The sequence below is a fragment of the Helicoverpa zea genome, chromosome 3 (genome assembly GCF_022581195.2).
Source record: "Helicoverpa zea isolate HzStark_Cry1AcR chromosome 3, ilHelZeax1.1, whole genome shotgun sequence".
NCBI classification, from domain to species: domain Eukaryota; kingdom Metazoa; phylum Arthropoda; class Insecta; order Lepidoptera; family Noctuidae; genus Helicoverpa; species Helicoverpa zea.
The window spans coordinates 9,107,461-9,130,665 of record NC_061454.1 but is presented as its reverse complement, the minus strand read 5'-3'; the positions used below and the strand labels follow the sequence as shown (position 1 = coordinate 9,130,665).

Genomic DNA, 23,205 nt, shown 5'->3' with positions numbered 1-23,205 from the left:
TTGTGAATAAAAATATTAATTGACACTGACCTCAAACAACTCTAGTCTTTTTAATAATAGGCATGATGACAGTAATCAAAAATCATTAAAATAATATATTTATTAAATTAAACTTGAAGCTTGGAATATAAAACGCGTATTGTTTTCTTTATTAATAATGTGATTAATATGTATTTTTATAAAATAAAATTACGAAATAAGGCAATCCGCCATGATATCTTGAACACCAATCAGAGCTCGTGACGTCATCTCTCAAAAGAACTCGCGCGAAAGCGCGCGAACGTCACATTTCGTTATTGTGAACTTCCACTGCGATCTTTGTTTTTAATTAATTAATTGTTTATAACACGAGTTATGGAGCCCGGATTTATCAAGGCAAACAGCGCTTATTTGCCTAGAATTGATATCATAATGCTGGGAAAGTTTTTGGCATCAAATAAAGATTTTTGTTCAGCTGAATTTAGAAATGTTAAAACTTCCATGTAAGTATACTAGTTTAATTAAAAAACAATGAGAGATGAAACCTAACCTCGAAATAGTTATTTACATTATAAACTATGCTAGAATCTAGAGAACTAATGTAATAACTTACATCAAAGTGATCTTCACAAAAATAAAGTTGTACCCTGGGCAATATTGCTTTTCTCGCCTTGCAAGTTTAAGCCACTTGATTCGTATTTTTTTATTGTGAGGAACGTACACAAATAACTTATCAGGAGTTGTTTTGGATGTGTTCTTACACTGGGGGACCCCACAACACCTATGCCCTTTCGAATTCATATTTAATAACACAAAAAACTTAATTATTACACGAGCGTTGTTTACTTGCGTCTTGTAATTTCAGTCGTGACGTCACAAGTGACGACATGACACTGACAAGCGTTTTCGCGCCGGATTCAAAGTGGACAGAGAAAAATGCAATTATTTGATAAAAAAACTTCGCATTTTCTTAAAATTAATAATTTTTCATATAAAATAGACGTATACCTACATCATACAAAGGAATTTAAAAATTTGTCATCATGCCTATTGCTGCGGCTGCTGAACTGTGTTTTTACTAGTAATATTTGGAAGAATAGAAATATTAACTTCATCTAAGTATATCAAAACTTTATGACAAGTGCATGTCGGATCAAGGGATTGATTTATTATATAATTCAAATGAATTGTCATAATTGACTTACTATGGGAAAGTTAGATTTTCACGTAATACTGAAGGAATACAAAACGCAAAACTCATAATGGAATAATAGTTGACCAATGTTAATGCTAAATATTAAAGTTTGAATTAAGCTGACCTACCGATTTGGTGTCATTGTAAAGTCACAGAATGTATTTTTTAATCATTATTCATTACTTTCAAGATAATTAAATCTTCTAGAATTTGTTAAATAATTTAATATAAGGAAGACATTTTTTGGACATTTTCCTGTTACCGAGACATATTTATAATCAAATCCAATGAAGATGAACAGGAATATGAAATTTCCTATTGATTACCTGTTCCAATATTAATTTAGGTTTGTATTACAGACACGGTATCAGTAAATAATTACATCGAAGGCATCTTCTGTCTTTGGTTCTTCCTGAAATATGCAAAATTTCCATTTCGGTGTTTTGAATCCAGTCCTGCTGTATTATTTTACAGTGATTACAAAGTTATCTGATGTAGTTGAATTCGTTTCATGTGTGTCGAATGATGCAGAACATTCCTTTACATTTAAAAATACAGAATTATTTTTAATGGAACTTAAGGAATCAAATCAAATCAAATCAATCAAATCATTTATTTTGCAAACATGGGTGGTAAGTACATAGATGTTACAATAAAATATAAGTTCTCCATGTTTTGCCGGCAATGGGCATGCAAATAATAAAAGGAATTATTATATGATTGGATGACATGACGACATGTTTCCAAATGAGTGACATGTTTCTAGACCAAAAGGGAGATTGATGAAATTATTATCAATAGCTCATTTGAGAATGGGCAACAAGGCGGTTTACTTTCAATGTTCTTATACTAGTTAGTGTTCGCCTCGCCGTCCCGTGTGTGCTGTTGCAGTATATATTCAAGTCATTTCGCGCAGTAGCGGGTCTCCTTCCAAAGGCCACTTCCCGTGTAACGACTGCTATCATGTACCAAGAAAATATAAAGAGGTCTATTTGTTTGATAGCCTCCTTGCAACTTAACTTGCTGCTAGTAGCTTACTTCAAAGAAGACTGCATTGTTTATGAGCAAATTATCGAATCTATTTTAAATTTTCTCGCTTAGGTACTATGCCTTTGGGAGCTGGATCAAAGTAATAGACTATGTTGTTACAAGAATATCTAATACTTTATTTTTCAATATTTGGTAAGCTGAAACTTGTAACCAACTGATTTATCAGGTCGGGTGCAAATAGATGCCTTTGAAATATCCATTCAATTGTGAACATTTTAACCGGCGCATTTGATAAACTATAACAGAAAGTATATAAAATAATAATAAAAAAAATATTACTCGATGAAAATAGAATAAGAAATAAGCTTATACATAGAAATGGCACGGGAAACCGCTTTTGAGTTCGTATTTTAAATAGCCATTAGTCACAAAAGATAACACAATGACAAACGATACCGGCCCCGTAGGTACATGAGTGATAGAGCCATATTTTAGCTAAACCTTACGTAAAGCATTTCCGGGTGTATTTTCACAAGTAAATGGCATGCTGGTTATTTTTTACGATAAACGCATATTCTTATAGCAAGAGAGCAGTAGATTCTGTTAAAGGACAAACGACGGCGAAAGAACGGATTGATAACACAAATCGAATGAGTTTGGAAAATTCAATAAAACATTAGATTTCAACAAATTAGAATATAATGACAACAAAATGCAAACAGACAGAGCTAGCTTTAAACAATACATCTAAAATATGGTTATTATTCATATCTTGAAAAAAAAACGGTGCTTTAATTACAGCTTGTTTAATTACGCCGATATTTCTACAGAGCGAACATTTTGTTGGGCAATAAGTCTCGGCTAATTGTTTGAAAAGATAATTTGGTGTCGGTTTATTGTGCGATGGGTGGGCGCCGGCCGGGGCAGCGCGCTGATGGCGCTCGGGGACGCCCGGACCCGACGCACACATATGCCGCTAATTACTTACTCACTTGGTTAAGATACGCTTGCTAAAAGCTAAGTAAATAATAGCCGTAATGACTTTGTTTGTACAACATAATCTTTATCCAGCTGGTACCTCTCTTGTTTCTGCTAAAATTGTACTTACTGCCAGGTTAGAAAGTAAAAAAATATAACCATCATCATCATCCTCTTGCAATCTACAATTTTATTTGGATTGGCGCAAGGTTTTCTCCTTCCATACTCTTCTATCTGCTCTATAAAAAATAAAACCATTCATAAAACAAAATATATTTAATAATCTTTCAATAAATATGTGTAACCTTAATATGTCTACTAAAAGCAATCATACAATACATTGTTATTATCTTCCACCGTCTCTCTATGAAGCCATAGAGCTCTTGACTCGTATAGTAATCGATGGTCGGCAAAATATTGAGATTATTAATTACATCGCTCACTTACTTGAGGATTGATGGATGCCTTTATATCTCACAACAGCTCATCCTGACTAACTCATATATTACATTTCCTTAGTTGTCCTTCACGTCGCCCGGGGAAGAAAGGAGTGGCTTAAGGCGAGGAAGTGGTCAACAATAATTCCATAACCGGCACGCGCATCTAAGGCGCCAAAAGGGGTCGGAGCGTCTGAGCGGGGCGAGGATAACAATACGCGCGCTAGCTTATAACTAAAAGTCGTAAGCGACAAAATGGTTTTGTAATTTTAATATTTAGAAATGATAATTTAATAAAAATTCCTACTACCATTTTAAAGAGTATGTATATACTCAACTACTAAAAAAGTTAAGAGGCTTAAATCGGTCCCGTTTGCCCATAATATGTGAATCTCTTTTTAAAAAGAGGTATGTTTGATATATTTTTCTCTGTTATAAAAGTTACCTAATCATGTTTCTACAACTAACAAAATAAGGCTTATATCATGAACTTTCAGGTAACCAAGTTGTATTTTGATCCGTTTTGTATTTACTGAGAAAAATTGACATCCTTGGCGCCAAAAATTCCAATTCGTCCTCTTAACGCCGCCATACATGTATCTCCAATATATTTATATAAATGATAGCGATATATTATCTATTGAGAATGAGGTTACAATAATATACGTCGACCTATTATTTGTATACGGACATTTTTACACAATCACATTAATCAATTAAAACCATAATTTATACAAAACATTAAAAGTACTTCTGAGTATAACATTACACACAAACTGGCCATTTTTGAATCACTATTTTGCTAATGGAAGTTGTTCTTACAATAAACATCTTTATACAGCTTACAGAAGTAGCCAGCTGCCGTTCATAAGACCACCGCCCGCCAGTACAAATTGTTTCTTAAAGCGCTCTGTTTGACTCGTACTGATTGAACTAGAGGAGAAAACAAATACACAATAAGAAAGCAAAGCCTGACATAATACTTGTAATGCTATACTCTCATTAACTTTGTATACTTACTTACTACTACTACTACTAATAAACCTAGACTTTGAGTCCGTTTCAGTATCGCTTAATTGCTCTTGATTGAGACTTCAAGATTCAATGCGTAATTGAAAAAACTTTATCATAATAAATACTACGGTGGTCGCATGCCTCTCGGCAAAACTTTGTAGGTTTTAATGAATAAAAAAGGAGCATAATGTAGCCTTGAGTTTTTTTATTAATCATTTTACATGTGCTGTTTGTCCGCATAAGTGTCGTATCAGTGTGTAAGAGTCGCCATCTAGCGTCCGTAGCTAAAAATATTAAGTAGCTTTTGGATGATGGTTCTTATTTCTACGTTAAAGTATTGATTTAATGATTAAATGGATTTGCGATAATTCTCAGGTTGAAAAATTCATTCTCTTTTCAGTAATTTGAGCAAACGTTTCATAACAAATCATATCTGAATTCTGCCATAAATAGACAAAGAAATTTGATAAATAGAAAAATAAATAGACATTTGAAATCTGTTGTATCTGAATGTTGCGCGACTCCCCATAATAGCATGTCTGAAAAAGGAGAAAACTATGTTTAAATCAATCTAGGAAATAAAAAGACGATACTTAACAAAGAAACAAGAATAGGTACATAGTAGACGCCTACTATTTATGTAAATCTTGAAGTTTTGTTTTCCAGAATTCTATTTGGTTGACAATAACTATATTTTTCTTCCATTCAATAAATTACCTATAAAGTACCTATACTCGTATTTTATGCTGTAGTATAAAGTTTTTATGCTGCAGCATTGATTAACAAATTTTTACTTTTAACTTTAATTGTATCTACGCATAATGTATGGAAATATATGTAGAGTGAGGCACGGCATCGAAGACTTTCTGTGGCCTCTGGAGCGCTGCCAACGATTCGTCTGGTGGTTATTTTCGCACGTCATCCGCGAATAACAACACATCTACCGATTCCATCTCCTCGTATCTTTTCTCTATGAAGATACTGTAACTCGTATAAAAAATGGATTACACCAAAGCTGTGACGCACATGTTATCATTCATACAACACGATTTCTATTATATTCTCAGTGGCCCGTTCATACATGCATTCTACTTCAACAAAATCACTATACCGAATTGCACGCAAGTAACTCTATTAAAATGCCCTTTGTCTAGTATTCATTATCCCCCTGTCTAGTTTTAAATTCTTTTGTTGGTTGTAGTCGTTGCATGGATGCATGAATAAATTGTTTTTGAGAGTCGAACGTACCGAACAAACTGGTAGGTCAAGATCCCTTTCTCATAGACGAGTCTTTTGTGCGATAGTAAAAGGCGTTCGCTATTAAAGGGCGCGGATCGGGTAGAATCTTGATTTGTGGGTAATTATTATTGAATCTATGGTAGTGAGCAAAGTTGTGTTGTTGAAGGGACGATAAGTCGTGTTGGTCACTTGGTGTGTCGAGTTGGTCGGCCGCGCCTCTACACTTATGTGTGAGTGATCCTGATCGTAATGCGTGCGCGCTGTCATTGCCCTAGTCCCGCCGCTGCCCCCTCGCCTCTTGAAACAATGAACGGAACCTGGTTAATGATCGCCCTGCTTTTGGCGTTCTTCTACAATTTACCTTTTGATCATTGAATATTCAATGAGAATTTGAAAGGTTACATGCTTCATTCAAATGAGTCCCTAATAAAAATAACCTTAACTTTGATGGAAACCTATCTTTAGTTTCAATAAACCAAGTACATACCTAGATAGACCCAATAAATACTAAAAAAAGTTGAGGAATATCATTAAGATAAAATTACAATAGAAATGGAATATATGAAAAAAGGTTCATTATTCATGGATTGTTATATCAAAATTGAAAATCAGCAGCTAATTACCCATACTTAGCCTCTATAGAAGACGAAAACTAGAAAATTAATAAAACCGCTATTATTTCCACATAATCGTTTCTATGTTTAAAAACTCTAACAGTAATTAACCAGTCGGTCGACATCTGCTCTACAAATTACTTCGTCGGGCATAAAAATCTAAATATATGAATAGAAGTTTTAGAATACGGAACTGAGGAACAATATAACTAAAAGCAAGAAACAATGTAATGTCCAAATAATATAGTTATATTGGAGCATTGTTCGGCGAGGGCACGGGCGTCCATTCAGCCGCGACCGATCCGCATAATGAGATGCAGTGCTCCTCCAGATGTGGCGCAGGCGCGGCCCCAACGCTCTGCCGTTTTTTGTTTCCCCTTTTTTGCCATCCACTCACTAGATAAATGCTTTAGCAATGTTCCTTACTCAAACACTGAAATCCAACCATCTAGATTCCAAGATAACTTATGCATAACACAATATATACATTATTCATTACACATTTCTGCAAATAAATTCTCATTAAAATTTACATACTCATTATTACCACATAACTTTCGAATACACAGTTAAACTAATACGATATGAAAATACCTATTATTAAAGTATTATGCAGATGTTTCTATCTAGCAAGAAGAAAGTAATTTACCAAGTGTATTGTATTTATGTACTAATTTCTGATCTGTATATAGAATCCTTATGTTTTAAAGAACACGGGAATAAATATTTAGAATCATAAATCAGATATATCGAAATGTTTAATTGGATGTAGTCAAAATGGCAAAACATTTTTATAACATGCATTGGCATTGGCTCATTAAAATAATCTTATGTTGTATGTGAATTACGTTTTAAATTAGGAAATAATTTAGTAATTTATAGATACGAATAATTTAATTATTTCGGTAATTTCGCCTTGTCTACACCCACACATAATTTAAAGTTAGGAGTGGCGTTTCATGCTCCGGGCTGCGTTAGCCTCGCGTTTATTTATGTTGCCTTAGTCAGAACTGTTACCTACGCCAGATGTTATTTTACGACAGTTCGCCACCGAATAAACAATCTCTCTTTTTTCTTACTCTTATTATTCAAAGAACTTAAATTGCCAAAGAACTGAACGTAACTATTTAAAAAAATATATACCACAAAACAATGTGGTCTTAGTTCGGTAATTCATCGCTCGACTATTTAATTAATAAAATAAACGATGTTAATATTTACCACAGCTCATCCTAGGAATAATGTTTTAGAGACAAATGAGAAATATTGCTTTTCACATTGTAGAGTGTAAAAAATCCATGTCAATTATACAAGCTGCTAGTGAATTACTAACAGCTACATCACACAATTAAATTAAAATGTAACACTAGAACTGTGATCACAAATAACAAGACAAAGCTTCTGTCACACATGTGAACCAGGATGATGCGATTTCCGGACCCGAGGGCACGCCCGCGCAGCTCCATACTTCTTTACATTCCATACGATAATAAGCACTATGGGAAGTAAGGAAGCACGGAACTCGCGCAAGGCTTTGTGTCTTCATTCTTGAGTGTACTGCAGGCGCGTGCAGTTGCAATTAGCAACTACCAGTTACATATGAATAATATGCAGCAGTGGTTCAGTCCGTGACGCCATCTCTTGGGTGATGGTGTTGGGAGCACAACGCGACAGTAGGCGACAACGTGGGGGTGGCGAGCGACGCGGCGTGATGGCAGCTCGCTGAGTACTGGCAGCGCGCTCGCTGCGCACGCGCAGACCAGCTCTAAAAATGGAGTCAACCGGCGGAGTTCGCTTACGACTCGGGAGTACCATCCATTCCAAATTTGTATTTTCCCGAAATAGAACCGGCGGCTCGCGTCCATCGGATCGGTTACCCGAACGTGCAGCGACCTGCAGCGTGCGAGGACTGGCCGAAGTGCACGGCTGAACCTCGGCTCCGGACTCGCCGGAGGCCGGCTCTTATGTAAGAAACACCGTGAACCGCGCCGCGTGACGACCGCTTCGAAAATAAACGTGCACGCCGACTACGACGCCGACGGGCGCCACATGTGCGCGCTCCCGTCAGCGTTCCAATGATCGCGCTGGAGGGGAGGCTATTATTAGTTGTACACCATCCACCACTGTCACCTCCCGCAGGGTAGTCGAGCTATACATAGTTCCGATCACGGGATCTGGCAATCCTCAGCGTTCACTGACCTCCCCTGAAACAACATCACATATTATATACCTGATCAATATACAAGAATACCTACTGTAACATAACCCTATTGTAATTTGTTGATTCTGCTTTTTCACTAAAGACTTCGTTCACTATCAGGGAACATTCATGCAATATTAAACGAGCAACGATTGCTACTAGTTTAGCTTCTATCTAGTCATCTTAGCATTATATGTATAGGGGAACGTGGCAGCCGCAACGCGGCAGAGAATTCCCGCTACCGCCCGTAAAGCTCGCCTCTCCGTACACTCAGTCAATAAAAGAATTTTGGCAAACTTTCGTAGACAAACAAGTGGGACGACAGCCAACTCATCTTTTGTCTGGTTGAAAGCAACATGGTTTTGTTAGCATTTCGATATCACAATGTTTCGAAAAGGTACACTTCCCCTTAGTGGACATAATTTTATTGTGTTGCATTAATGAACATAATACCTACATTGAAATACATGTTTTTTTTTTTTATTATCACTGTTACAATGTTAAGATATGTTCTATTTCATAGTCACATTGATTTTATGAAACGTTGTGATAATCCTATTTTATCAATTTTCATGTGTTAGGTATGATTATAGCATACTTCTACTTAACTAAAACATGCCAACTATTCTGTAAAAATGGTCGATTATGGTTATTGTAAGTATTGATTGAGACTATTGGAGACCATACAACAACATCCTATCACTGCCAAACAATTATGACAAACTATTGGCCGCGTAGCCAGTGTATAAAGGTAGAATATAGATATTAGTGTTAGTAATTAATTCCAAATACATAGTTATAAAGCTGATCTCGTTGTTATTTACTAAATACATTACTGTGTAATTTTTTATTTTAAAAAATATTTAGAAATTAGAAAACTGTTAAATGTGAACTCTATGACGACGTTTCCAACACAATTGCATATTTTTGTTTAATGTGCGGCTTTCAATTTATGCACCCTAGAAATATACTATAGAGGGTACGTAGTTACTTATCTAATTTAGTTTTATAAGATGAGCTACTAGGATCGTCTATTGAGTAAAGAAAGGCGGCGATGCTGTCCGCAGAGCAGCCGTCCGTCCAAAGAGCGTCTGTTGAATATTAATGCGACATTGTTATTGGCCACTAGTGCCCGCTGCTGCCCCAATCGCACATTTCCATAACTTACTATTCTGGATCCACGGGGAATCAGCTCACTATGTTGGAATATGATCACTTGGGCCACTCATATTTGCCCTGTAAATTCTGTTCCGTCGCGACAATACATTACATTATTCATTACAGAATCTATAAGTGGAAACCAACTTAGCGGGCCATCTCGCTCCGTATGATGCTTAGTTCTGAGACAACGCAATGATTCACAGCCCGATTGTTCAAAATCAAGTAACAAAATGCACGCTCTAACGCTCCACTAGTTATCGCATCGCTCGTTTGTTGTAAACAACAAATATCAAAATGCGTCCAGCGGTAAACGTTAACGGGAACTGCATCAACGACATTATAATTTAAAATAGGTACATGTTCACTTTATATTTATTTATCCATTCAGATAAAGTCATTCAAAAATTCTAAACAGCTCTCCGCTGCTTTGTTTTCAGTGGATTTACGTAAGTTGAATCAAAGTCGTTTCAAGTTAAAAGAACCCCTCCTTTCAATGCTATAATAGTAATGTGTTTGTTGTCGTTACAAGAACCGCACATTATCTAGGGATCTCTGCGAACTGCTTTTAAGGAATTTAATATTACTCGGTTTTTAGGTTCACTTTTACCACGATAATTTTGTGATTATATCAATGTTTTTGTAGGTTTCCCCAGAAATTGACTTACAATGTTTGTGCTTTGCTGCAAATATGCATACAATCAAATAAAACTAAATCGTATTAATAGCCGTACCAAAATACCTAAATTGGTGATACATGGTGGCTTCGGTGTAAATCTAGATGGTAGCTCGATTTAGATAAATTAGTCATAATTTTTCAGTAGCATAATTACGTTATGCGTCATAAATATTTTGGGCATTAGGACTATAGTAGGTACCTATAGTATGAACATGAATAACTACATACTAACCTGTACAGAATTCTATATCTAGAAAGTTAAGTGTGAATGAATTTATTCATCAAATTAAATTACTTTGAGCTGGAGCTGTGAAAATCCTCGAATGCAAATTTTTGGTCCAGCTGGAACGATACGTTACATGTTGGCAAGACAAACATTTTTATTGTTATGCTAATATTTTATTATACCTTACCTAACCTCTAGTACAAGAGTTTAAAGTCAATGTTTTGAAATGAACACTTTATTCTATGGTTTCTACTTAATGTATGTAGTAGGTACTATCGCTTACCTACAGTTACTTATTTTATACAGTGATGATTTAAAAAAAACGTTATTAGTCCCACAAATGATCCTGAGGTTCATTCCCTTCATTAGTGAATACATGTATATTATACTTATACTCACCAGCAAAAATGACTTCATGAGCATGCTGTCATTACTGTGTCATACAAAGATTATAGCAACAGCTCTTAAATTATTATTTAATTAAAGCGTATCCTTAATAGATAAACATACTTTGAATTGACTACATCCTTTTTATTGCTGACTTATACATTACAAAACTGTTCACAAAACATTCTATTTACTTTAAATGTTTAACGAATCGCGTTAAAAGCCAAAGGTTACACACCACGTTACTTTTCCGCCTAAACAAACTTCTTTTAAAATGTTGGCATACGTATTATTAAAACAAACCGCGTCGCAGCCCGTAAGTCCGACTAATTAAAACGGATTACTCGTAGGAGACTAGCTAACAATGCACCATTATTGTCCTATATTATATTATCCTTAAACCCAACACGTTCCACGACACGCTTCAAACTTTGGTAATTATTGGAGCTCTACTTACTTATCTTCAAGCTATCACTTAAGAGACACCAGTAATAAGTTGAGACAGCAGTTATAAATCGAGTTTAAGACATCGCCTTTGGCTCATTTCGGTGCTTATCGAACATAGCTTCAATATAGTTATTGATAATACTACTAGTTATAGAAATACCTGCGTAAGTAACTACTTCATTTGGAAAATATGAACATGTTACTGTTGTGAAATATTAAGGAACGTTCAATTATGCATCTGAACATTTCCAGGCTCTCCCCACTTTAGCCGCACTCCGTGCTCGCTAAATGATGAGAATCCCTTCGGGGCTTCAAATGGAGTTTAGTATTAGTTGTAAATGTCTAGATAGATACAACACGACATCTCCAAAATTTAACAATAATCGAAAGCGGTTAGATCTTGTTAGATGTATTATAATTTATTTTATATAAAAAACACACGAATATAGATAACAATATGAACTTAGTCATGAAAAATGTATGAAACAGAAAACTCAAGGGAGCTACGCTAAGGTCACCGGTGAATTTATTAGTTTCTTCAAAGCGCTCTATCTTTTAATCTTAGCTGCTATCAAATATGCGAATCTAAGTGGTTTTGGTTGTTTATTTATCACTGAAAAATGCCTTAAACCATTTGGAGGTTATTTTGTATTGAGATACTAGAATCCTGGATTAAGGAAAATCAGGATTAAGCCTCCCGTGCGTGAACTTATAAACTACAAATATAACTAACTCAAATAAAAATAACTAATAGATAAATACTAATACGGATAATATAATCATCGGTATTGTCTACTAGCTATAATTATAATACCTTGTTTAAAATATAATTTGACTCCACCAATATAGGTACATATGGTTAGCATTTTCTAAAAAAAATATGCAAGCTACAGTGGACATATTATATTAGAAGTGTATATGTGTTTAGTTCTTACTGTATTAGAATGTGGCTGTGTGTAAAGTTGGTTTTTTTCACTATCGATGTTATAGTAGAATCGTCAGGACTTAGATGACATGAACTCAAAAATTCTCTACTATCTACGAGGCGTGTCTTACACAAATAAAAATAACTTATTATTTGTAAGCTTTACTGGAAAATGGTTTGATATGATGAACTTAAATAACAAAAACAATTTACATGCAGACATTACGTGTAAGCCATGCATGTTTATATAACATAATGTGTACAAATACAATCAGTAACTTTTGATTGTTCTACCTATACGCTACGGCCGCAATCGTAAATCAGAAGTAAAAGACAGATACCAATTAAAACTCAAGATTCTCTGTAAATGTGTTTTGGCATTGAACTGAAATATATTAACTTACCACTGCCACACACTATTCCATTACGGCAAAGCAGAAGACATTCCTGAACTAATTAATACTCCGTGATGGTCGATATTGTTGCAACACTGTCATCGTGATTCAGTCACTTTGCGTACAAGCTAACGATAAATGGCAGACTAGTGCATTACTGTAACACTGATGATGCGCTGCGCAGTGACAGATGAGCGGGCACGAGACGCGCCGCCGCGGACTGCTGGCGCACGTAGCTCGCTATGCGTGCGCGCACGCCGACCGCCGCCGCCGCCGCCGCGCCCGCCACTGTCGACGTTTGACCTTATTTAATTAGTTCGTTCGTTTTTACTCTTTGAATGTAACGTAGCATATTAAAATGTGTAAGCGTCTAATTCATTGTTGCCATCCACTCGGTTAATATTGTCATCTCTTAACTAACTCTACTATCATCGCATTACACTCGTAGTACCTAATTGTAACATCTATTTACGACGACCACATTTTAGTTCTTGACATCAAGTGAAATTGTATTTATGCGTTGATTAGCTACCTGTGTGAACGATCTTTATATTTTTATGTAAAGTAAACCTTGTATTTAGATGCAGCAACTCAAGTCTTGTGCTATTTCTGTTTAGAGTTCACCCACCTCGACAACGTCGTTGATTTCTGCATCTGAGATTACATAAATTATTTGCCTTCCTGCTAAACATTACCTCTACTTGAACACAATTTTAATAAAGTATTAGAAATCCGAATTTTAGTGGCGTAAAAATATTTAAAAAACTCTGAAGTTGTTACCTACTTGGCTCAGGTTGAACATTCGAATATAAATTATTTGCGCTTTCCTAAATGTGTCATGAATAACTATTCCTGTAACGTTTTGTGGCATCAGTTATTCGTGCATCAATGACAAATATTATTCGATAGTTATATTTTTTCAGCAAATCTGAATAATAGTTTACCAAGGAAATGGTGAGCACTACATAAAGTCTTAAGTCACCAAAGATAGAAAAGAAAAGAACTTTCAGAGATTCAGACAAACTAATCGTCATTTTCATGATAACATAATTTACTTAAAGCAACATATTATTCACGGTTCCATCATACAAGTTAATAATAGTAAGGCTCAGCGGGGGATGCGTTACAATCCACGTTTTTTTTCTTAAACAATCTATGAATACTTCAGGGAATATTGCCTGGTGTTCGCGGGGGTGTAAATCTATTTTTTAGGAAAAAACAAATTGTCACATCCAGGCGCTGTCGCCAACGGCTTTTGAATACAACGTGCTATTTACATAAATTTGCATACGCATACATACGTATAGTTTAAATAAAACCAACAAAGTACTTCCGAGCATTTTTTAATTTTTGTTTGCCTAGAGAATCGTGGAATTTCTCTTGTTCCTTCAAACCTACAGTATATAATTTTCAGCTAAGTAAGAGTTTTCTACCAACCAACTTAATTATTACTTAAATCGCACCCGATATAATAGTTCCTTTAATACATGGATGTAAAATAAAGAAGTACTCTCTATCTAATTTGTTTCAGTAGTTGTCTAGGTAAGCTTTTACTCTAAATAGCTATAGCGTATTGCTAAAGTTATCCGAGGAAAGAGGTCATAGTTTCAGTCCGTACAAAGTTTCTCTGCCATCTCGATCTTTACTATCGAATTACGTTGTTTGCAACGGTATCAAAGCGATTTGTATAGGTACTCTTGAGTTTTCTACAAATTCTTATTGCTAACCAGTTCAGAAGCGAGTTACAAACTGCAACGCTGCTTTCTATATTAAACTTCGCTCCGTGTATTAAAAGATAGATACCTACCTATTCAAGTAAAGCGTGCGAGAGACACGTGGTGTTAAGATTAGTTTAATTTGATTGAAAGTAGTACAAGAGTCACTTATTGAAGACTTTGTTTTACTTAATACACGCAGAAGCAAAAATAAATGATCAAAGAAATTAATAATATTAGTTGGTATTGGTACTTAGCTCGCAACTCGTTAATAGTCTTTTAATATAATTTTACTTATTCAGATTATCCTATTTTTTCAGTGCAATGAAGATAATGCTAGGCAAGCTGCCGCGACCGTGGATCGTGGACGACGCGAAAGACGACGGCTATACGGCGCTGCACCTCGCCGCATTAAACAACCACGCCGAAGTGGCCGAGCTCTTGGTCCGCGGGGGTGCACGACCAGACCTGCAGAACGCGAACCTTCAAACAGCCCTGCACCTGGCCGTGGAGCGACAACACACGCAAATCGTCCGCTTGCTCGTCGCGCATGGAGCGAATCTCAACATTTGTGATAAGGTATCCTTTTTGAACATACTCTTTGGTTATAACAGAATCTGCTGTGTTATGAACATTTTAGAGTTTACTTGATTTATTTTCAGTCAAGTATCAGCCTTATTTAGACGAGCAAAAAATCTTGTATTGTGCTTTACATGGACCGATTACCGAGGTACCTATCTGACCTCCTCAACCCGGTTACCTGGTTAATCCGATACTTCCTGATAAAACTGGCAGGTACTCAGTTTCTGGTTTCCGACTACCTGTAATAACTGCCAAAAATGTAGCCTATTATGATCGATCGACCCGTGCGACCGTTAATCACGAGGTTCTCACAAATGACTTTCTCATATTAATTAAATATCCCCATGTATTTCAGGACGGCGACACACCTCTGCACGAGGCGCTGCGACACCACACGCTGCAGCAGCTGCGACGCCTGCAAGACGCGCGCGACGCCGCGCTGCTCACCGGCCTCGCGCATGCGCACGACAAGAAGTCTTCCGCCTCCATCGCGTGCTTCCTCGCCGCACATGGCGCTGACCTCACTATCAAGAATAAGAAAGGTCAGACTTATGTTTCTTGTTAACTAGCTGTTCCAACCACAACCTATCCTCATGTCATAAATTCTTCTCAAAAAACGATATATCAAAACAATATTTTTAAAACTTCCAGGCCAAACACCTCTGGACTTATGCCCGGATCCGAATTTGTGCAAGACTTTGACATCCTGTCGCAAAGAAGGTGCAAGTTTAGGTGGCGATGGTACTCCAGAGAGCGAGCTTAGCTCTATGAACCCTACAGCTAGCACTTCCGCGGCGTCGGCGGCGCCCGCTTCTTCACCAGTACCTGCTGCGGAGGCAGCGGCCGCACCAGTGCCCCACTCGGCGGACCCTACTGCGGATGAGTGCCTCGTTTGTTCTGATGCCAAACGCGACACACTCTTCCGCCCCTGCGGACACATCTGCTGCTGTAACGTCTGCGCAGCGAGGGTAAGAAAATTCACTATGCCATTCCTTAATCCTTCCTCTAACAAAGGGTTTGTCATAGCAGTATCAATATCTTCTACTTATTTGTGATCCAGGTGAAGAAGTGCCTGACGTGCCGCGCGGGCGTGGTGTCGCGCGCGCGCGTGGGCGAGTGCGTGGTGTGCTCGGAGGCGCCCGCCACCGTGGTGTTCCGGCCCTGCGGCGACGTGTGCGCCTGCGCCGCCTGCGCGCCGCTCATGCGCAAGTGCGTCGAGTGCCGCACGCCGCTGCAGCCGCTGCCCAACGCGCTCCCGCCCCAGCCCGCACCCTCCAACCATAAAATTGATTGTAACTGTCCTTTATTTTGTAAATTAAAATCAAAGACACCATTTTTATTAATTATAAAAAATACTCAGCACATGATTCTGAATTCATTTCAGTGGAGAAGGAAAGCAGCAGCAACCTAGCCCAGGTACAAGTGAACAAAGGTCAGCCGGTGCCCGCGCAGTCGGCGCCGCACTACATGAACAACGGGTCGCGGTTCGCGGCCGCCCCCGCGCCCCCCGCCGCGCCGGCCGCCGCCCCCGCGCCCGCGCCCCCCGCGCCCGCCCCGCCCGCGCCTGCCGTCGCCGACGTGCAGAAGCTACAGCAGCAGCTACAGGATATCAAGGAGCAGGTATGTGTACTCCACTTATACCCCCTACCAAAAAAAAATCCACTGTAAATACTTCCTTTAAAAAAATCCAAACAAATAAATGCCAATGTATTTTCTACTCAGCGTAAAGAGAGTCAGTTTAGATAAAATTATGTGGTTCTAATGCCAGCTGACATACCGCATGGTAATGTCACACTGCCAATGTCGATTTCAAACAATAGCATTACATTACAGACGATGTGCCCAATCTGCCTGGACCGGCTGAAGAACATGATCTTCCTGTGCGGGCACGGCATGTGCCAGATGTGCGGCGACCGCATCACTGTGTGTCCCATCTGCCGCAAGCAGGTCGAGAAGCGCATCCTGCTATACTGAACACTGGCTAACTTACTAATGGAACCATTTTTGTTCTGAGTTCCCACTATGTCGTGTCCTTTGTAGTTGGAATAATATGCAGCTCACCCATACGAAAGAAGGACGTCCCCACTGTGTCGTGACATTCAACGTTGCATCAATCTGGCTGTTAATGTGTCTGCCCTATAAAGGACGTTTCCAGCTTCTAGCATCTCTTGATAAATATTTGACGTTCGATCGAAGGCTTATTTATCTAGCAGTTCCTCCTATAAGAGAGCATTGCTGCTATTTGGAGCGACAATAACATAGGTAAGACAATTATTGTCCGATGACAATTTTATGAACTGTATAGATTTAACGTGAATATCTCGTATCGTGAACCTATAGTCATATGAGCATAACGTCGCGACAAAGTGGAAGAGCGCCTTTAGGGTTCAATATTATAAGGCTGATATTTTATATAAAGGCTTAGATAAGTATCTTTACTCGTATTTATTTAATATATTTTGTATAATGGTCAAGTATGCATGTCAAAATATTAAGTAGCTTTATTTTCACACAGTGAACAATGTTAGAACTCATTTTCTATGCATTTACAAAGGAAGCGTTGCCAAGTGTAATAACGAAACGACTGTATCACATTTATGCGTGATTTGTTTTGATAACTGGGTGACAGTGTTAATTTCATTCCTAAATTAATAGTATACCTATGTCTGTCTCAATTGAGATATTTTCTATGCATTTATCTGTCTTTGTATGTAAATCACGGGAAAATGTAGCCGTGGCATAGCCAGATAGCCAGAATTATAGTAGAAAATATAAGTATATTTAATGATTGAATGGCGTTTAAAGCTGGGTACTCACTTAGCAGTGTAGCACGTAACGTATCAGATACGGTATCATCCTGCAAGTGGGTACGGCTTGTCCACGGTCCTCACGAGCACACTGCGAGCCACCTTTGTGTTCGCAGTGAAACCGCCACTCGGCGGGTCACTGCGAGCTTATCGGTCGATTACACCTAACGAGTACAGCGGCGAGGGCCGAGTGCTCGGTTGGTATAAACACTTTAACGAGTGCTCGGCCGAGAGAGTCACTAGAATCCCAATTTGTTTACTAGGCCGAGTAGCTTATTTACTGACTCACCACTGTACTCGTTAGGCGATTATCACACTGCCCCGCATGATGCAGCGTAGTGCGTGGATGCGTTTTTTTCCGTTGTATGGAAATATCTCCGTTTGTATGGAAAACACGCATAGTCCAACACACTGAAAATGCATCCACGCGCGTTCATGCGGATCACGCACATACATGCGGAGAAACACGCACCCCCGCGCGTAGGTGCGGGGCGAGACGCAAGGTATGGCACACTGAATCCCGCAATGCCGCGCGTGATTTTGAATGGGCGTGACGTGTATATTTGAAAATGGAACTCGCTGTGCGTGAATTTACAAAACGCACCTACGCGCGTGAGTGCGTGAAAAACCCGCACGATGATGCAGATCTGCACTCCCGCAGGAACGCGCGTAGGTGCGTCGACACGCAAGATGCAGCGTGATGCGGGGCAGTGTGAAGATCACCTTAGGTGTAATCGACCCATTACAGCGCTCCACGAACGAGCGGCTTGCAGCGGGCTCGTGCCTACGTACTCACTTGACACCGTATCTGATACGTTACGTGCTACACTGCTAAGTGAGTACCCAGCTTAATAAGTTTTGTTCTAATAAATGTATTGAAGGATTATTTAAGAATTTTTGGATTTTAAAGAATATTGAATGAATTTAAATTACATTGTTTTGTTAAGAGCACCTACTTGTTATAAGTTCGGATAAACTGATTCTAATTATTGTTATAATTATAAGTGCCTATTAGTTACTGCTTATTGATGTTAAATTAGGACTATTTATAATCCTATGTGTTAACTGTGTACCTATATAACCAATATTAAATATGTACTTTATAAATTAAAATAAATATTATTGTTCGAAAACATATTCTAATTTTAATGAACAAAACAAAAGGATCCTAAATGTAGCACAATTTAAATGAGCACACATTGCCACATATTAGTTAGCCAGTATAGTTAGCCACCAGGGTATTCTCGTCGATGGAATGTTTAGTTTGGTCTGGGAAGGTGACGGATTCCTTGACTCTGGAGATGTCTTCACTGGCTGCAGTGCGGTTGCGAACAATGGCTTTCGTTAAGTCGTAGATTCTGAAAGACAAGTGTAAGTCTTGTGCGAGGTCGCTCTCCTCGCAGCGCTTGCAGTCCTTGTAGTATGCGTCGGACAGCCCATCCAGGTCGGGCGAAGTGGCGCAGTAGATTGGCGTACTAGCTGCTTGACTCTGCAATCCACGATAGATTTTAATAAAACATCACCACAATTCGCCTTGACGATTTCGGCGTATTAACGTAACAACGCCGAATGTACCTAGGTACCTCTCATTCGGAAAGTACATTTAGGTCGTGCAACATGCTGAATACAAAACAAACAAACAAGACTCGACTGCAGATACCGTGAACATGTTCCAATCTAAGTCCGATGGACTTCTATGTCACTGTTATGACACTACATACCTACTTACCTACCTACTGAAATTGTCATTAAAATATAGGCCAATCATTTTAATGACTATTGTTGATGTATGGAACTGAAATGCTTTGAATGTCGTTGAAACATAATACTCACTATAGATTTAGAAAAAGGCTTCATAGTGGTGTAAAGCAATTCGTAGGGCCACCAGTTTCGACACAGTCTTGTCTTCACAAAGGATCCTGGATGAGCGCAGAACACCGACTTACCAGAGTTCAACCAACGGTAACTCAAATAGTGCATGAAATGAATACCACACAGTTTCGAAATATTGTAAGCTCTTATGGAAGTGTACTCATGCTTAGGCAGTGACACCATAGCTTGAGTAGGTGATAACTGATGGTTGAAGTCCCAGCTTACGTGTCTGAAAAATTAGTAAAAGAAATTATGAACCATCTTATGTCTGATTGAAAACATCGCAGACAATAAAATTCACCCACCTATGTGATTCCGAAGACACAAGTACGACTCGAGCATTAGGAGCAAGAATTTTTTCGATATTCATTAGTAAAACATATTGACTTAGGTAATTAACTTGAAATGTTGTTTCTAAAGAGTCTTCCGTAAGAGTCCATGGTAATCCAAAAACGGCCGCATTCAAAATGACTATATCAATTTTCCTACAAAATGAAAATAAAACAAAAATAAAATTGCACTTTGGTGCACACATGCTTTGGCATGTGCTGGATAGGTAATTGATAAGCCACCAAAAAAAATCTCACGGTTGATCTTTCAAAATCTCGTTTGAACACTTTTTCACCGACCGCAATGACGCCAGATTAATCTCGTATAATTTCAGTCTCTCGCTGCTGCCACAAACATTTTTAGCGACAATGTTTGCCGCGTAAGGATTGCGACAAGCCATAAGTACATTGCAGTTTCGAGAACTTAAACATTTCGTCATCTCTAATCCGATCCCGCTGTTTGCACCGGTAATCAGGCATGTTTTATCAGTCAGATCAATATCTTTAGTCACCTGGAAAAGAAACATGCACTTATGTAAGTCGTCTTAGATTTGAAATGTTGAACCATGTCTAGGTGCACACCCAACTGCAACGCACTTCATCTGGAAACCTTTCTTGACCTCGTCTTGGAGTAGGCGTTTCTAAAAATTTTCATGAACATTCCGTAGCGAAGCGTAATTTGCATCCGAACCATACGTCCGTCCTTCTTACTGATCTTTCCTACAGTAGCGGCGTCCTACTTAGGGGGGGGAGGGTGCCGTCTCGGAAGGGACAAGTCACTAAGGGTGCCATTCTAATCTGCGAAGCCTAGGTTGACTACCATTTACTGCGCGATATTTAAATTTAATTAAAACAAAACTACAACAGTGCATGTGCGAGACATCGAGGCGGTCACCCCTCTCAGTTCGACTGTCACCCTTTCTCTTGTATTTTTGCTTTTATCTGATTACTTAAATTAATTCCTCAAAGTTAGAATTTGTTCTACGCTTACTTTTTGAGTCCTCAATCTAGCAAAAAGAAAGCACCGAAGTAGCAAAAAAACTGACGCTCACTTCAATCACGGTTTCTTTTAATTTGTGCTCAATTCTGAGTTAAATTAGAGTCCTCAAAAAAAAAACAATAAAAAAAATATTTTGCAGTGGATATTTCTAAGCTATTTAGGCGCTATTTGTAAGAGGAGGTGGAGGACTTTTGTGTTCCAAAACTCAAAAATTTCGCGCTCGCTGCGCTCTCGCCTTACACTTTACAGTAATTATCTCTAATATATCAAAACTTACGCGCTCGCTACGCTCGCGCCTTCTTAACTTTACAGTGCTTTTTTTCAAACTTTTTTGGGAACTTCTGAGTTTAAAAACTCAAAAATTTCGCGCTCGCTACGCTCGCGCCTTACACTTTACAGTACTTTTCTCTGAAGTCTTTAAATAAATCTCTTTACGTCCCAAAAATCAAAAATTTCGCGCTCACTTCGCTCGCGCCTTCTTCACTTTGCAGTGCTTCTTTCAAACTTTTTTGGGAAGTTTTGTGTTTAAAAACTCAAAAATGTCGCGCTCGCTGCGCTGGCGGGTTCATCACTTTACGGTGCTTTTTTTTCAAACTTGTTTGGGTACTTTTGTGTTAATGCTGTATGATTTTTTTTACTACGTGATATTTTGTAGTTTTTTTTTTTTTGGGGGGGGGGGTGCTCAATAACTAGTTCGCCCCGGGTGCCACCCGATGCTACGCCGCCACTGCTTTCCTACTACCTATAGATATACCTAATATGAAAGTGATCACGAACAATATATCAAACCTCATCAACCGTTGGTCCATGTATCCCGATCAAATCAATACTTCTCCCAAGAACTGCTAAACAATTCTCAACCAAGCTTCCCTTTTTGGCTACGGTATTCATATAATTTTTATCCACACGATATGTAGTAACTGGAATACTGAAAATAAAAAGCCTATGTTAGAAGATAGGTACATATTGGATCATCCAGTCAATGTGCAATATCGTACGATCCAAAATAAGTTAGATTTCTTCCAAACTGAACATCAGGACCGCCTTAACAGCTTCTACTGTACTAATCGTACCTATACAGTGTGAAATGGAATTCATTGGCAATATTTTTACCACGTGTTCTACTCATGATTGATTTATCATTTAGGTTCATAAAATAGTGAACATAAGTACATCTATCAACCGACTCGCGCTCATAGTTGCTGTGTGTGTGAGTGGAAGATCATAGGTATATGAACATAGGTGGATTTCAGTTAGTAAAAAAAACTGACACTCCTTAGTATAGGTTTAGGTGTTAGTGTTTAGGTGTACCCAGGGTGATTTATCCCCCTCTTCATACACATGCAGCCAGATTTTACACCGAAATGTCTAGGTATATTTTTCCCCAATCTTTTTGTAGGTATTTACTGAACATTGCGCGAGTAGCTGGGTAGAAACCAATTCTAAATATCAGCATATGGCTGGGGTGGGCCAAGTACCTACGTAGGTACACATGCGCGGACTTTTTTTTTAACGACGTCAAATCATCATATGACCCCTCCCGTTGTGGGTTAGCAGCGGTGACAGAATGTCATACTCTTACTGGCTAAAAACCGTACCGTAGGCCTTTTATGTACCAGGGCCGCGGTAACTCTGTCGAACAATCCCGCAGCCCCGGCAGGCCTTGGCGATTTTGTTGCTAAACAACGTCAAGTTTTTCGAAAATTTTACCTGAATATATTTGAGATAATGTAAAGAGAAAACATTCCTAAAGACCAATTTAAAAAAATAACTGTCACTGTTGACGTTATAGTAGGTACCTAACAACGTTTAAAAACTCTATCAAAAACTTACCGGCGAAAATAAGAACGAAACATTGTTTCAAAATCTGTTAAAATTAAATAAATATTCTTATAATTTCTGCTTAGTTAAAAGTTACAAATATTTTCGTTCTTACTAACACTTTTGTAGTAAAATGTCACATACCTAAGTTTTTAAATTTAAATGACCTTATTTTTCTTAACGGCTTTTATTCAATTTCACATTTAGAATAATAAG

At 38.2% G+C, this 23,205-nt stretch overlaps 2 protein-coding genes and 1 long non-coding RNA gene across 4 annotated transcripts in view; 1 reads left to right on the top strand and 2 right to left on the bottom strand.

The window, feature by feature from the left end:
* Positions 1–18,266, top strand: part of LOC124645639 (E3 ubiquitin-protein ligase MIB1) — a 122,719-nt gene extending 104,453 nt beyond the window's left edge. For both annotated transcript variants that reach the window (XM_047185460.1, XM_047185459.1), the window contains exons 12-17: positions 14,899–15,157; positions 15,516–15,702; positions 15,812–16,128; positions 16,221–16,452; positions 16,545–16,780; positions 16,994–18,266. In XM_047185460.1, the coding sequence (XP_047041416.1) occupies positions 14,899–15,157; positions 15,516–15,702; positions 15,812–16,128; positions 16,221–16,452; positions 16,545–16,780; positions 16,994–17,134 (1,372 nt within the window). In that variant the 3' untranslated portion in view covers positions 17,135–18,266. The remainder of the gene's footprint in view (positions 1–14,898; positions 15,158–15,515; positions 15,703–15,811; positions 16,129–16,220; positions 16,453–16,544; positions 16,781–16,993) is intronic.
* Positions 4,779–8,311, bottom strand: LOC124645642. The gene is made up of 2 exons (XR_006986259.1): positions 7,668–8,311; positions 4,779–6,129 (listed from the first exon to the last, which is right to left on the bottom strand). It is a non-coding gene; the product is annotated as an uncharacterized LOC124645642 (long non-coding RNA).
* An 874-nt stretch (positions 18,267–19,140) lies between the features above and the next one.
* LOC124646113 (WW domain-containing oxidoreductase-like) lies at positions 19,141–22,148 on the bottom strand. The gene is made up of 5 exons (XM_047186189.1): positions 21,958–22,148; positions 20,427–20,680; positions 20,145–20,324; positions 19,801–20,068; positions 19,141–19,456 (listed from the first exon to the last, which is right to left on the bottom strand). Exons 1-5 carry the CDS (start codon positions 22,057–22,059, stop codon positions 19,181–19,183), a joined length of 1,080 nt encoding a protein of 359 aa, XP_047042145.1. The 5' UTR covers positions 22,060–22,148; the 3' UTR covers positions 19,141–19,180.
* Positions 22,149–23,205: the final 1,057 nt, after the last annotated feature.

Coding starts and splice junctions, on each gene's coding strand:
- LOC124646113 (XM_047186189.1), bottom strand. CDS start 22,059: ATGAATACCGTAGCCAAAAAGGGAAGCTTGGTTGAGAATTGTTTAGCA. Junction 20,069..20,144: donor GTGTCTTCGGAATCACATAG/GTGGGTGAATTT, acceptor CTAATTTTTCAG/ACACGTAAGCTGGGACTTCA. Junction 19,457..19,800: donor AGCCTTTTTCTAAATCTATA/GTGAGTATTATG, acceptor CGTGGATTGCAG/AGTCAAGCAGCTAGTACGCC.